This window comes from Labrus mixtus, chromosome 2 (assembly GCF_963584025.1).
Source record: "Labrus mixtus chromosome 2, fLabMix1.1, whole genome shotgun sequence".
In the NCBI taxonomy this organism is placed as follows: domain Eukaryota; kingdom Metazoa; phylum Chordata; class Actinopteri; order Labriformes; family Labridae; genus Labrus; species Labrus mixtus.
In genome coordinates this window covers 9,865,710-9,880,665 of record NC_083613.1, presented here as the reverse complement: position 1 = coordinate 9,880,665, position 14,956 = coordinate 9,865,710, and the positions used below count along the sequence as shown (strand labels likewise).

At 39.3% G+C, this 14,956-nt stretch overlaps 1 protein-coding gene across 1 annotated transcript; it reads right to left on the bottom strand.

The window, feature by feature from the left end:
- Positions 1-6,526: 6,526 nt before the first annotated feature.
- LOC132984073 (keratin, type I cytoskeletal 19-like) lies at positions 6,527-12,291 on the bottom strand. Its single transcript, XM_061050721.1, has 9 exons — positions 11,830-12,291; positions 10,762-10,890; positions 10,367-10,449; positions 9,973-10,129; positions 9,653-9,814; positions 9,411-9,536; positions 7,521-7,750; positions 7,393-7,427; positions 6,527-6,936 (listed from the first exon to the last, which is right to left on the bottom strand). The coding sequence occupies exons 1-9, from the start codon at positions 12,205-12,207 to the stop codon at positions 6,830-6,832; spliced, it is 1,407 nt and encodes a 468-aa protein (XP_060906704.1). The 5' UTR covers positions 12,208-12,291; the 3' UTR covers positions 6,527-6,829.
- Between the last annotated feature and the right edge of the window lie 2,665 nt (positions 12,292-14,956).

The following is a 14,956-nucleotide window of genomic DNA, read 5'->3' as shown; positions in this document are numbered from 1 at the left end:
AAAGTATACTGGACAATGCAAAAGAGCCACACCCATTACTGTAAGCCTTAGGTTAGTTATTCAGTCAAATCCGGTAGGTTCTCAACTCTGTCAGTGTTCTGACATGTGATGTGTTTTCATTGAAATCGTGCCATTAATCTTGTGCAATACTGCCACGCTGTGCTGGCCAAACCTGTTACATCCCCACGGCAACAAGCATTGTAAACACTGTAAATATTATCCCCTATTTTCACTTGACTCAACAGCCAGCACACCTCTTATCACAGACCTCTTTGTCTTTTCTCTTCTGTTGTCTTGCATGAACAAAACATATATTTTAAGGAGCTGGACCTTTTGATATTCATTGCTGCATTTATTTTTCACATCTTAACTCAACATTTGATTCATTCTCTTCTGTTTTGCTCCTCAATGCCCTGCTGGTTTGCCAGTAAGAAGCAATTTTAATGGACTTTTGTGGAGTCAGTAGATACCTGGCCTTGTTCAAGAGTGGGCACAGCTCTGCTGGTATGCTCACCTCAGATGAAGCTGCACGCTCTCTATTTTTCTTGGCAGTGTGATTTGGCATGTGCATCATACCCAAACAAGAACAAGCTCCTGCTTGTTTGCTTCGTTGCAATTTACCACAGTATTTGATTAAACTCTTTATGATGTCACTTGGGATTTTTTTGTTCAAATGTCTATGAAGCATGAAAAATGTTTTATTAAATTAAAACAAAAAGAAAGGCATTTATACTTTTCCTCACAGATTTGGTTTTATGTGCAGAGACTGGTAGTTATAAGAATATTGAAAGTATTATTCTTGATATTTTGTGTCTGTGATTAAGCCAAACAAAGAAATACTTTACCGTTACAATCAAAAGTATAGTACAGAAACGTGCAGGCTGAAGTAAAACAAACCAGATGTTTTTTTTAACTGCTGTTTTCATTTTGAGGTTGCGCACTCATCTCATGCATGTGCTAAACGGCTATAAATTATTGTCAAGTTGCTGATTAGTTTGAAACTGAAGTAGGCCATATATATTGGTGAAGGTATTTTTGTCACACTGGAGAAAGCATTTTAGCACCAACACACCAACTTCTTGTACGTCACAGTTATGTACAGCTGTGTATGGTTTAGGTTTTACTTAAAAACAAGTTTTAACGCTCCGTACCAAATGCTGGTGCTTGTCCCAAGTTTGACTGGAAGCATTTTTCCGCTCCACAAAGTTGCAAAATATGAAACACATCAACCAAATCATTTTTCCAGCTATGTAATATCTGTAGAAAAACAAAGGGAAAAGAGAATTTGCACTTTGTGTAAGGGTGTGGCCCTTGTGGAGACTTTCAGCAGATCACAATATTAAAAACATTTGTGGTGTTGGTCTGTGTACAGTTCAGCGTAGGGTCAAAGATATAGCCTCGCCATGTTTGAGAGATTTTAAACGACACAGTAAAAAATACACGTTTCACTGAGCTAAAGAGCACAAGGCTCAATATACATCTCATCTGTATTTTGAAGGCTGACAAAAGTGCAAATAGTGAACTTTGGTGAAATATAATGCAAATTACAAATCACTGGATATGCTTGTAATAAAAAAATGGAAGCTACTAATGAACCACATATTTTGATAGTAATTGGCCATTGTCAAAAATGATGGACAGCCTGACTGAGCCATTTTTCCTGAGGCAGTGATGGCATCATCCCAATTATCACTCAATCAAACTGCTCCACAGCTCCAGGAACAAACAGCTGGGGAGCGTCACTTCAGGTGAAGATAAGGTTAGAATGCGTTTTTCCAAAAAATACTTATTTGAATAGTTTATGGATGTGGATATTTAATGCTATGGAGTTAAATTTGTTGTGAGAAACATCTACTCAGTATTTTGTCACAATAGGTCCTGAAATACCAAAATATTGACACTTTAAAGCATAAATGCAACGATTGAGCATGAAAAATTGCACACATTGCTCTAGCATGTAAGTTAGCATGTTAGTGATGTAAACATATTAACATATTAACTGAACACGTTCTCAGGTGTGCATGGTTGCAGGAACATACCATGAAAAATAAATCAAAAGTCCTTGGCACACTGACAATAACGTTACTATATTTTATTGTGAGCGAACACCCTGTTATACCTGGAGCTTCTTCAGGTTCCTCAGCTTCCTCAGACCCATGGTTTTTCGAGAAAAAAAAAACATGGGTCTGCTACTACCCTCCAATTCATTGGCATTGAAAGAGTGAGGCCCAACCCTAGAGTGGGCAATTTTATTAACCAACTTTTAAGAAGGGAGGCACAATTTTTTACCAGAATCCCACGGAGAGCACATTTGAAACGGAGCATTTTTCTCTGTGTTGTAAGACTTATGCAGACCACAAACAAAGGACTGGATGGGTTTATTTCATATTTTGTGTGTCAGTAGACACTCAGGTTACCCAAATATATGTTCAAAAACACTGTACAAGTGGATTTTTCATATGTCCCCTTTTAGGTTTATGTTTATTGTGATGATTTGATTTGTCATTTGTATTTAACGCAATGTATGCCCTGTTATTGTGCTGGGCGAACCTGAGGAAGCTGCGTGCCAGACGCATTGTTTCGCACATTTTTAACTTTACGTATAGCCATGAACTAATAAAGGCTACTTCATTTTTGTAACACAACAGAGTGCCTTGGATGTTTTTTTGTGTTTGCCTACTTTACTCCTCAAAGCATGCTATCATAAACTGAACTGTCATGGTGGGAGTTAATGCTAATAAAAGTAAACATTTCAGTGCTTTGAAGAGTTAAATGTCCTGCAGGATGACACAGATCCTTTAAGATTTTTTATATAATCTGATATGTAATAGTATTGGCTTTAGACTACCAGCAGGATGATCTCATTCAGCACTGAATCACTTCTTTCATGCAAGGAGCTGCTCAGTTAACTAGCATTTCCAAACCCAGAGATAAAAATCAGATTTATTTTAAGGGATTATGATTTTATATTTGGATTTTATACTCTTCTTATTTTTAAAGGTAAAAAGCATGTTAATTATACTCGACCTACAGAAGGTCTATCTGTAAACAATGTCTATCGGTTTTGTTCTACATTCATATTCAGATTGATCTTGCCTTAATTGGATTTTTTTTTAAACAGAAGTTTAAATGACTGAACATACTGCTTCAGCACCGTGTCCCACATTCCTACACGCTCCATCTCCATGTCATTGCACTTCCTTCATGTTAGCAATTTACACAATTAAATTTAATTAGTGTAAAAGAAAAATTTGTTGCTTATTGTTTGTAAAGTGTTCTGCAATGTGCACACCCTTCCGCTCTCACAATAAGGATAGAGTTGTGGTTTATGTGAGCTGAGTGATTCATGGTGATGGTATGTGTGGATCTGTATGGCAAGGTGTGTCTGTGGTTTCAGGTGTAAAGTAAATATGCATCCGTTTAATTGAGATATATTTGTGAATTTGTGTTTTTGCCAATAGCTGAATAGAATTGCAGCTTTTCATTAGAATTTTCTTTTTAAATAAACTCAAAGCAGACTCATTGATTTATACCCTGTATCTAGTAGATGGCAGTCTGCTATGCGGTGTACACTTCATGCGTGGGAGTGAAACTTGCAGTTGAACTTGCATGGCCTTTGCCAAAAAAACAATGTCAATAAGTCTTTTTTGACACATTTACTGTGTCACGTACCTCATCCACTTTTCATGGTAATGGGAAAGATTCCTCAGAATGCAAAAGACCAATTCAAGTGTGAGTACGAAGTGACACATATGACCCTGGATTGTGGTAAAAAAAAAAAAAAAAAAAAACGGAACAGTATGTTCAAAATGTGCTGTGACACGAAGAATAGCCTCAAGGGCTTTTACCTGGCTGTGTAACTTTTGAGTATGAGCCAACATTGAACAATATCTCTCTTTCTATCTAATGTAGGGAGGGAGGGAGGGAGGGCAGCCATGACTCACTGCACCAGAAGGTGTTTTCACAATGCTCCTCTGCCTTTGTGCTCCACTTTTATTCCATTTCACGCCTAGACTGGTTTCTGTTGCATCTTGCTTTGCAGGTATGCGCTGCAGGTTTGGGACACACCCTTTACAGCGAGGAGAAAGTCTGAAACACTTCTCATGTTCGTATGCACCGTAAGAGCAGGACATTTGGAGCAAAGAATACTTGACTCAGATCTGAAAACATTTCGCTTCTCATTAACCAGATGTAAAATTAAATCAACAGCTGCATTGTCTCTGAATGAAGAACCCATGTGCACATAATCAAGCACTTAGTTTGATGGTAACAGAGATAATTGTGGTCAGCTGGGTGGAAACATTTCCTCATGTGATGCACTTAACTATGAATTAATAAGAGCTACTGTGTTTTCTATTTATGTGAATCAATCATCTACAGCAGTGGTTCTCAAACTATGGTACGCGTACCACCGGTGGTACGCAGGCTCCCTGTGGTATAAAAAAAACCCTGTTCAGCATAAAACGACATTTTTTATTTTTGTCGTACTCTTATCTTATCTGTCTTGTATCTATTGGGTTGTATTTATATCAAATGTGTTTCCCCCTCTAAATTAATCTAGTTTTTGCAACAAACAACTTTAATCTGCTCAATTTATGCTCGCGCGCACAGGCATAAACAACAACAGGAGTACGCCTAACGTTTAAGTTCAACTCGATATTCCGTTATAGTTCAGTACTGAATCAACAGCAAGCAGCTGTAGGCCTACATTAACAGATATTCTGTTATTTATTGGAGTTCAGTACACAATCGGTAGCAAGCAGCTGCACATTTACATTTTTAAAATGGAGCCAGGAGAAGCTTCAGTTTTGATGCATGTACGGACAGTCGCTCCCCCCCCCCTCTCTCTCTCTCTGTGTAGCTCTGAAGCTGATGTGATTCTGCTCTCTTTTGTCGTCTTAACACTCCGCAGGAGTCGAGAGGGATTTTTTTTAAAAAGGCAGTTTTGCTATGTTGAACGCAGAGACTTATAATAAAGCGGCACTGTTTGCACCGAGCCTGCAGAGCGCGCGCCTGCACTCTCACGCTCTCTCTCTCTCTCTCTCTCTCTCTCTCTCCCGCTACCTCTCTCTCTCTCTCCCGCTACCTCTCTCTCTCTCTCTCTCTCTCTCTCTCTCCCGGAACAGGCCGGAAATATACTTGGGCCCAGGTATCGTCTTTATGTGGGGACTAAATATTCTCAAACAGGTTGTTGGTATAAAGTTGTCTTTTTTATTGTGCTGCACTTTTTTTTTATTTGGGCAAATGTCAGAGTTGTGTGGAGTTTAAGTGCCAGTTCTAGCGCTAGCCCTTAGTAGTCCTATAGTGTGGCTGCCAACAGTCAATAATAAATAACCTCCTGCGTAAAATGTGTGTTGAAATAGGCCTACAGTGTATTTTAACATCTACCATAAAGGGTGGTACTTGGAGAGCCAAATATTTTCGGAGGTGGTACCAGTCTAAAAAGTTTGAGAACCACTGATCTACAGTGAAAGTAAGAAAACACAAATGCAGAGAATTTGCTCACGATGTAAGACAACTTTTACCTTACCATCAGTCAGGAGGGGATGATCATAACATTAGGATTTCAGCTTCAAACTTTCCCTTGGCCATGATAGCTGAAAGTTAAAAAAGTGCTTGTTTAGGCAAGCATTTTTTTTTGTAAGGGCCAGACAGGAATGCAAGTGAGTAATCTCCTCTTTGTCTAAACTTGAAAGTTACTCTTCTGCACAAAGCTGTGAAGCACTCTGAGTCTTTTTTCATTTAATTGCACTTAATACCACTGCATGATGAATAGAAACGTGTCAAAACAATGCAGTACGAAAACAGTGAAAGGAATGAAGTCTTTGAGGCTTCAGTCTCATTAATTAATTGAGCAGGTGAATCACTGATGTTTGGACAGTTTCAGAGCTCAAGTCTGCACTTGATTCAGCTCCACCTAAATGAATAAGCCATGTATTCAGGGGTGACCTCATCAAATAAAGTCTCTACTTAAAAATGCACAAAACAGCTTTTTTTCCTACATGTTTGTATGGACCTCAAATCCTGCACGATACTTTTTGGATAAAATGTTCAGACCACATGGAGCCTGAATTTTGTACCATTAGCAAAACATTCTTTTCCTGTTTTTTTCCAGCTCTGCTTCCATTTTGGCAAACAAAAAATGTCAAATAAGCCACAGACTTCTTGCCGTGATTTCACTTTCAGAGATTGGACAACACTGACACCTGGTGGTCATTGGGAATATTACACTCTAAACAAAGCATTTACAAAAGATACATTTCAGATTTGTCTTTACTTTAAAGTATTTTTAATTTATGTATGTATTGCCTGAGTGAATGGACAGAAAGTAAACAGGAGACACAAACCTTTAACTCACAGGAAAAAAATATGACATAAAATTGACCCGAATCTTTTCCATTTGTACTTCCTGTGTAAAGAATTTTTATAAAAACTTTTTTTTAGCAATTATGTCAAATCTATGTTGCCATTAAATTATAAAAGTTAAACCCATCACCTTTTCATTTGTATAAAAATGTATTTTAAAAAAAAAACACGCATCTCATTATTGCTTACTGGCTTTTAATCAAATTTTGGACTCATGATAAATTTGTTTGACGGATTCTCACTCTGTTTATCACCCTCATGAACCATCTTATATCAATGAAAGTGGAAGAAAATTACAATTTCAAGTTCAGGAAACCCCTCTTAAGAAAGTGCTGTCGGAAAAAATATTCTGATTTTGCAGCAAACTATAGAGAACAATTTTAAAGCTGACTGGAGAAAAACACTCATTTGGCAGGATTCAAATCAATCATCATTGAGTGTAAGTGAAGTAACAGCAGAGGTGTTACTTTACATCCTCTACTGTGGTGTCAACATTGGTGGACACCACCTTTCCATCGATTATCACCTCCTCGATGGTCTTCACCCTTCTCTCGATGTGGGGTTTATGCTCTGCAGAGGTGGAGAACAAAAAAAAAGGAAAGAGGTCAAAAAATGAAGCAAGGAGCGCTACCCGGACCCAAAAAAGGGGGGCCGGTTTGAGGTGCTCTTTGGATAGGGATGCAAGCAGTTATATACGTTTTTAGGTGTACACATCCTCTGCATAACACACCTCTAGCTCAAGGTGGAAAATTCCTACTGGTTGAGTACCACTATAAGGTTCAGTGTTCCTTTTCATCTCTTTGACTTCCTGATGAAGGCTTGATGCCGAATTGAATTGTTGTTTTGTTGTAAGGTCTACATGAGCATGCCGTGAAAATAAAGGCATTTACATTTTTTTAAGAGAGTACCTTTTAGTTTTTCTTGTTTGTTTTTTTTATAATAAAAGATGTTACTGAAGTGGAAGTGTCTTTTCATTTTCACTGTTACAGTATCAGAAAGCTGCTTGTGTAAAAGTAGATATATTACCTTCCACTACCTCCACCTCCCTGATGATCACCGCCCTATGGAGAGGGAAAACAGTTGTTTAGTCATATTTTATTGCTTTTTTGTTGAGATCCACAAGAAAGAAAATGTCTCGCTTCTTTTCTTCTTACTGTTTCCTCTCGTACACCTCTCCCTCCAGCAGCCTCCTGTACTCGGCGATCTCCATCTCCAGCCTCATCTTGATGTCCAGCAGCACGTTGTACTCGACTTGCTGCTGCTCCAGAGAGACTCTGAGCTGCTGCAGCTCCGTCTCCAGCATGTTGATGCTCATCTGCAGCTGGCTGAGCTGGATGCTGAATCGACTTTTCACTTCTTGCAGGTTCTGCTGGTGGCACTCAAACTGCAGCACAAAAGAGAGAGATGTGAGGAAAGCTGTGAGTGAGATCAGAAAATACTAACGCTCCTTCTGTCTGATGGAAAATTATAGAAATGTTAAACATATTTCAAAACACCACTTAGTTAAAAAATGTGTTCACTTTTTTTCAATTCTGCTGTAAAGGAGCATTGTGTAACTCTGACACCTAGTGTTTAAAATGGGTACTGCACTCCAAATTCAAGACATGGGAGACGGCTATCTCCCCCCTCCCCCTCCTCCCTAGAGTCGATGTGCACGCAGGTTGCCATGTCGACAAGGAAGCTTCAGTGTTTAGCCAGCTCTGCATCAGTCTTGTAACCTTTCTGCGTTTTAACTTCTCTCAACAGTTTTTCAAAAATGTCTGCAATATTTATCCTAGTTTTACTACATTTCTGCTCGTGGAGCTTATTGTAAAAATGCAGAGGCTTTTTAGGTCGGGTAGAATCAGTTTATCTGAACCAGTTCGCTTGCCCATTTTCATCACTGCAACATCTGTTGGTTTGCCTGGCAAACCAAGGTGTGTCCAAAATGGCCGTGTTGGAGAGCCTTAAAGCGCCTACCTTCTCTGGTCAAAATAAAAACAGACAATTCATGACCGCAATCAAAATTTAGAAGGAGGACGTACTGGCTGCTGCGTTGGAAGCCAGCATTTCAACAGAGCATGTTTCCTTAATGTCTGCTGATATAGTAAGGTCATTTTATGATTAAAGTCAGTAGATATCTTACATTTTCAATTTAGATATTTAACTTAACTTAATTCTCTTAATTCCTGGTGGAACATTAGGTTGTGACGATCTGTTTCCCTTTTCTATCCTGAGCAATATGTTGTGCCTCGTTCTAATTTATGTTAGCCATTTTCAGTCAAGAGGTCAAAATTCACTGATTTTGTCCAACTTGTTTCTTCTTTCCAGATGTGGTCTATCTTAAGGCTTCTTTAGGAATACAGTTCGTGTCCATTGTGACGTCAGGTATGAGATAATCAGGCTGTCGATGATTGATTTCCAGCAACCCAATGCTACTGTTTGTGACTTTGTGCAGCTCTTTGATGGGGATCTTTTCTGGTCAACATCAGTGTTACACAGTTTGGTTTTTAAGGCTGTACTGCTTTGACTTCCAGAGGGTTTGAGGGCTAGCAAATGTAATGTGAGCTCTCCTGAGCCTTAAAGTGTTATAGTCTTTGCTGCATGCATTGTCTTTACTGAGACGTCTCAGATTATGTAGACTTCACAACTTAACCGAGAGTGTCATAATCTACAGTACGTACAGTGATTGGTGCATGTGGTGTTGAATTTTTTTGTAAAGATTTGTAAAGGGGAAATGAACAGACATTTTGGTTTGGTGCTTGTCTGCTGCAAGGAGACACCTGCACCCAATTTTGCTAGTTAAATAATAATAATAATAATAATAATAATAATACATTTTATTTATAAGCACTTTTCAGAAACTCAAAGACACTGTACATTTGTTAAAAGATGCATTTATATCAAATTCAGTCTGTAGTCATAACCTGTTGAAGGTTGGTTGAATGTGCACATGGGCAGGAGTGTTGTTTAAATACAAATTTGAAAAACTATGAGGCTACCCTTTAAGTTAAACCTGCGCAGTGAAATGTTATTTGCAGGGTGTCACTTGGTCTATGGCCTACCTCTTTGAGGACGCTCTGACGACTGATCTCCAAACTCTGGTAGGTCCTCCTCAGCTCTGACAGCTCAGTGCTAAACGTCTTCACCTCAGTGGTACATGTATAGATTTCCTTCTGGATAATTTCCATCTTTGTACACACATAAACAAACACATATTTACATTATGCTATGACATATGAAATCAGTAAATCTGCCATCGTACTTTTTATTCTTGTTTTTAAACCACGTTGTTCTCCTGTCTCACCTTCGCTTTGAACCATTTCTCGAGCTCCAGGTTGTTCCTCAGCACGAGAGCTTCATACTGCACCCTCACCTCCTCCAGGACCTTTGTCAGATCAACAGAGGCTGCACTGTCCACCTCTACGTTCACTGTGCCACTCTGCTGGATCCTCAGCTGACGCATCTCCTGCAACACGGAAAAGGGAAATATTTCAGTCGTGCCATTCAACTGGTGCGTATCATGCCTGCCAACACCAGCTGATGGCGCCAGAGTATCTGTAAACGGACAAGAGAATAGTTTCTCCTCTGCATCCTCAAGCCTGTCCTTTTTCAGGAGCTTCTTACCTCCTCATGGTTACTCTTAAAGTACACCAGCTCCGCTTTGAGATTTTCAACATACACCTCCAGGTCACTGATGGACAGAGTTAAGCTGTCCCGGACGCCTCGGAGACGGGCAACATCTGCCTCCACCAGACTACGCATGTTCAACTCTGCTTCATACCTACAGAAGGAAGCAGGGTGTTTATGGAAGGATGATTAAAAAGGGAAACAAACTAATGAGCCTTTTTCTTTCTACTTGAAGTTGTTTTAATGGCTGGGAATGTTTCTTTAGTCAAATAAAATTAAAATCTGTATTTTCCTTGTAAAAGAGTAACTTTTTATAAATGTATATCGTTTCGAAATTATTGGAGGGTTCATCTCAGGTGCATTATGTAGCAACAGAGGAATGTAGACCTACTTCATGTTAAAGTCTTCTGCAGCCAGTCTAGCATTGTCGGCCTGCAGGCTGATACTCTGATTCTCTAAATACCTCTTCAGGATCTAAACCACATTCAGGGAAAGAAGGACAGAAAAAATGTTGTTTATTCATACATCTGCTTTGTTTTATTAGACAGACCCATCAGTTAATTTATATGACATGTTTGATGACAGCAGACAACAAAACATGAAAGTTTTACCAACAAGTAATCAATAATTAGTTGGCATGTCACTAATAACATTTATTTTAAATATGTGTACACAATCTAGTTGCCTGCGATGGTAATCAGTCCTTGGTTGCACACCATAGAAATGCTGATTTATTGTAATATAGAGACTTCTTATGTGCTATGATGTGTAAAATGTGAGCAGTACCTGAACTCGGAGATCACTGATGTTAGTGAAGAAGATGGTGAAGTCTTTGGAAACTGTAGGCACTCTCTTGTCAAGGTACTCTCTGATCTGCAGCTCCAGCTTCCTGTTAGCTGACTCAAGAGTGCGTACCTGAGAAAAGACAGGAGACCAATAACAGATGACAGATTATTAGGCCAATAATAAAACACTGAAGTCCAGGCTTCAGACTCTTGATGATGCCTGAGTAAAGCTGTTGCTATCTAAGACTGATTTCAGGAGCTGATGGAGCTCATTTCAGATTATTAATGAGGGACATATTGAACATAAAATTATTAGTCGTCGTCTCTCAACCGGAAGGTCGAGGGTTCGATCCCCAGCTCCTGCAGCAACATGTCCCATGTGTCCTTGGCCGAGACACTTAACCCCGAATTGCTCCCGCTGTCTCGTCGGCAGGGTATGAATGTATTTAAATGGGTTTAGTTACTTCTGATGGTCTCACTTCATAGCAGCCTCTACCATCAGTGTGTGAATGGTGTGACATGTGTAAAAGCACTTTGAGTAGTCAGAAGACTAGAAAGGTGCTATACAAGCTCAATTGTCTAAAATGTAAAAAAAAAAAGTGGCAAGAAGTCAGTAATTAACCAAAGGAACATTTTAACTTTCAAATGAATATTTGAATTGAGTTTTCTTCAAGCAAAATTTTTAGAAAAAGGTACATATGTATGTGGTTAAATATTACACCTGTTTTTCACACCCTATGTAGCCTATTGACATTTATCTGTCTCATGAGCTAACATAAATAACTACACTAATATAAACATTTGAACAAATGAATAAAACACTGAATGAGGACTGTGGAGTTTTCCTAAATCCCTTAACAAGGGGAGACTTTGTCAGTATGGCCAGGAGGATTGATCATAGATATATTTTTTTCAAATTCATCAGTTATAACAACAGTTTCAGAAAAGGGAACTTTGCATCAACATAAATAAATAAAAATTCATTTAATGCAATATGTTAAATGACTGTAACAGAATGGGCTGCAGTGTTAGGGTAGCCTAGAAATACCATCATCTTCTCGTGGCTTACCTTCTGCAGGTAGGAGGCCAGGCGGTCGTTGAGGTTCTGCATGGTCACCTTTTCATTGCTGATCACTGAGGTCTCTCCATACGAGCCCATGGACCCGGACGAGAAGACTGACTGGGAGATGCGGGTCCCAAAGCCCCCTGCGCCCCCTTGCACGCTGTGCGCGCGGAAGAGGCCGGAGGACATGCTGGTCTGTCCGCCGGACATGCTGGTCTGTCCGCCGGACATGCTGGTCTGTCCGGCGAACATGCGGGTCTGTCCGGCGGACATGCGGGTCTGTCCGGAACCCATGAGCTGCATCCCTCCGATCTGGTTCATGACGCTGGCGCTGGAGATGCTGCGGGCGCTGTAGCTGTTCTGGCGGCTGACAGAGACGGACATGGTGAGAGTTGGAGGTGGAGGTGAACCTGCAGGTGATGAGGAGAGCTGCAGAGTTTACGATGGTGTGTCTGCACTCTGCAGGAGGAAACTGAGTATTTTATAGCAGCCTGCAGCAGGAAGACAGCGACTGCCCCATGCCACAACAATGTGTGGTATGCAGATGATAGTTTTTTGCTGTTTTTTTCAACTGAGGCAACAGCAGGATTAGTGACGCTCTGTTGATAAAGGTTGAATGTTGAATATCAAGTTTGGAAGCTGACTGATCTAAGATAATTTCTTGTTAGTTTGTTATTTTTATGTAAGTCTTTTAACAGATTTAGATGCCCTATATTTGCCTGGTTAAAGATCATCTCCAGTATTAAGAAATACATTCAGTATCCAATAGGCCTATCTAACATTTCCTTTAGAACATACTGTATAACTTTTAGAGTTAGGCTATTAGAGTTTTTTTTTTTTTAAAGTATGTAGACCTAATTCACTCTTTTGGCTCACTCTCACTGGCTTAGATATGTTAGCTAATGTTAGAAAAAAACAGATAGGCCTACATGTTTTTGTAGTTAGAGTAAAAGTAAATCTCTAATTACCAACCGTGCGTAATCTATAATTATTAATAGGCCTACGTTTGTTATTATCATTGTTGTTATTATTATAAATGTAAATGTGAACCTAAGAGCTGATCAACTCAAACTGCTATAATTAACTTTATCCTAGTTCTCCACATTTCTCACACACTGCTCACCACGCATACTGTTGTTATTATTACAGACATTGTAGGTAAATATCTCACTCATTGTGTTGTTGCTCTGTCTCTTTGTTTCTGCATCTCCCTCTATCCCCAGCACAGTTTCTTCAGATGGCTGATCAACATGAGTCTGGTTTGGCTCGAGGTTTCATGCTCTGAAAGGCAGTTCTTCCATGCCACTGTAACTTTGCTAAATGTTGCTTATGTGCTCATGATGGAATAAAGTTTAGTCTTTTTGTAAATAAGATTTTAAAAAGTACCATGAAATATATCAACTCTTTTTGTAAAGTGTCTTATCATAACATTTCTTTTGAATTGGTGCTAAACAAATTAAAATAGATTGATGGTTACACATATTATGATATGGTACAGATGCAAAAATTAATAAAATACAGATGGTGGCTCAAGCTGCACAATGGTGCAGGAGCGCTGTTGCCTCACAGCAAAAAGGTTCCTGGTTCGAATCCCCGTTGGACAAGCCCTCTCTGTGTGGAGTTTGAATGTTCTCCCTGTGCATGCGTGGGTTCTCTGTTATTCCGACTTCGCTTCACAGTCCAAAGACATGCCTGTTAGCACAATTGGGGACTGTAAATTGCCCGTAGGTGTGATTGTGAGTGGGGCTGGTTGTCTGCCCTGTGATTGACTGGCGAACAGTCCAGGGTGTACCCCGCCTCTCGCTCAATGGCAGCTGGGATAGGCTCCAGCCCCCAAAGGAAAAACAGTATAATGGATGGAGATGGTGGATCATAAATGGAAAAACACGTCTTGTTTCATGGATATTGTTTACCGATTATGCACCGATTTGAATAAAGAAAGGAACCTACAGTAGAAGGCTGATTCTGAGCCTTAATTTTAAGAATATTTAATATTTTCCATTTTCTACCAATGCTGTCTGCTCAGCTGTGACGCTACATGTGCTACAGACAGTGCTGAGAGTATTGGAAACAATGGAGGGGGATGAGCTCTGCTGGAAATATTGTGTGACAGCACCAAAGTGTTGTAAATAATCAAACCAACAAATCAACAAATATATATATCACTTGTTCCAAAAGTCAAGTACACAAAAACAACTGTTAACTAGTCTATTGAGATGTATAGCCTAGATAAAGCGTTCTTTACATTCACCTTCACCAAGCCTATTCATTTACTTTTTTCAAACAAGAGCCACATTTACAAAAAGTTCAGAGGGGCAGGACCCTCACATGTGCAATATTAAATTCTGTCTGTGTAAAAAGGGCATGTTTATTGAATGAGCTAATTAACTGATTCAAATATTGTCTTGAAAAAATTAAACTGATTAGCCCTTTTGTATAAATCAACAAAATGTGTGTAACATCTTTTTAAATCTGTTTGACTTTTCTCTCCGCCTCTGAAGAAAGCCCCAAAAGATTTCACTCTAATAAAAATCATAATCCTCCGTGTCACTGGCATGTGTATTTGGCTACCTCTACTTGTACGTTTCTCTTTTGTTCTCTGTTGTTAGCCTTTGCAGCTGCGACTGCAAAAAAGTTGCAATAAAACTTTTAAATTTGCATTATGCGTCTGTGAAAGGTAACCTCTGAAGCGAACAGGTGCCATGTGACTACTGAAAACGGGTTCTTCTCTGTTGGAATTTTTAGTTTTTGATCTGCTGAAGATAAGTCCAGAGAAGCAGAGAGTAGAAACAATAGCTATCAATAGCTATCACAGCCACACCTTTTAAACTGAAGTTTATCTAATCTCCAGTCAGATCAAATCTAAGGTGAATGACACAAGAATCTAAAAACCATCGAAATATTTTATGGACCACACCCATGGGGGACAGTCAGAGATAACACTTTGGACACCAGCTTCCTTTGGCAGTGGATATTTTTTCAGACCATTATTAAAAGTTGTATCAAGCAAGTCAGGTTAATAACATATCATTAATTTCCTTTTCTGTTTTTTTAAAAGATATGTTTTGGGCCTTTTGCCTTTATTGGAAAGGAAAGCTGAAGAGAGAAACGAAACACTTGGAGGAGAGAGAGG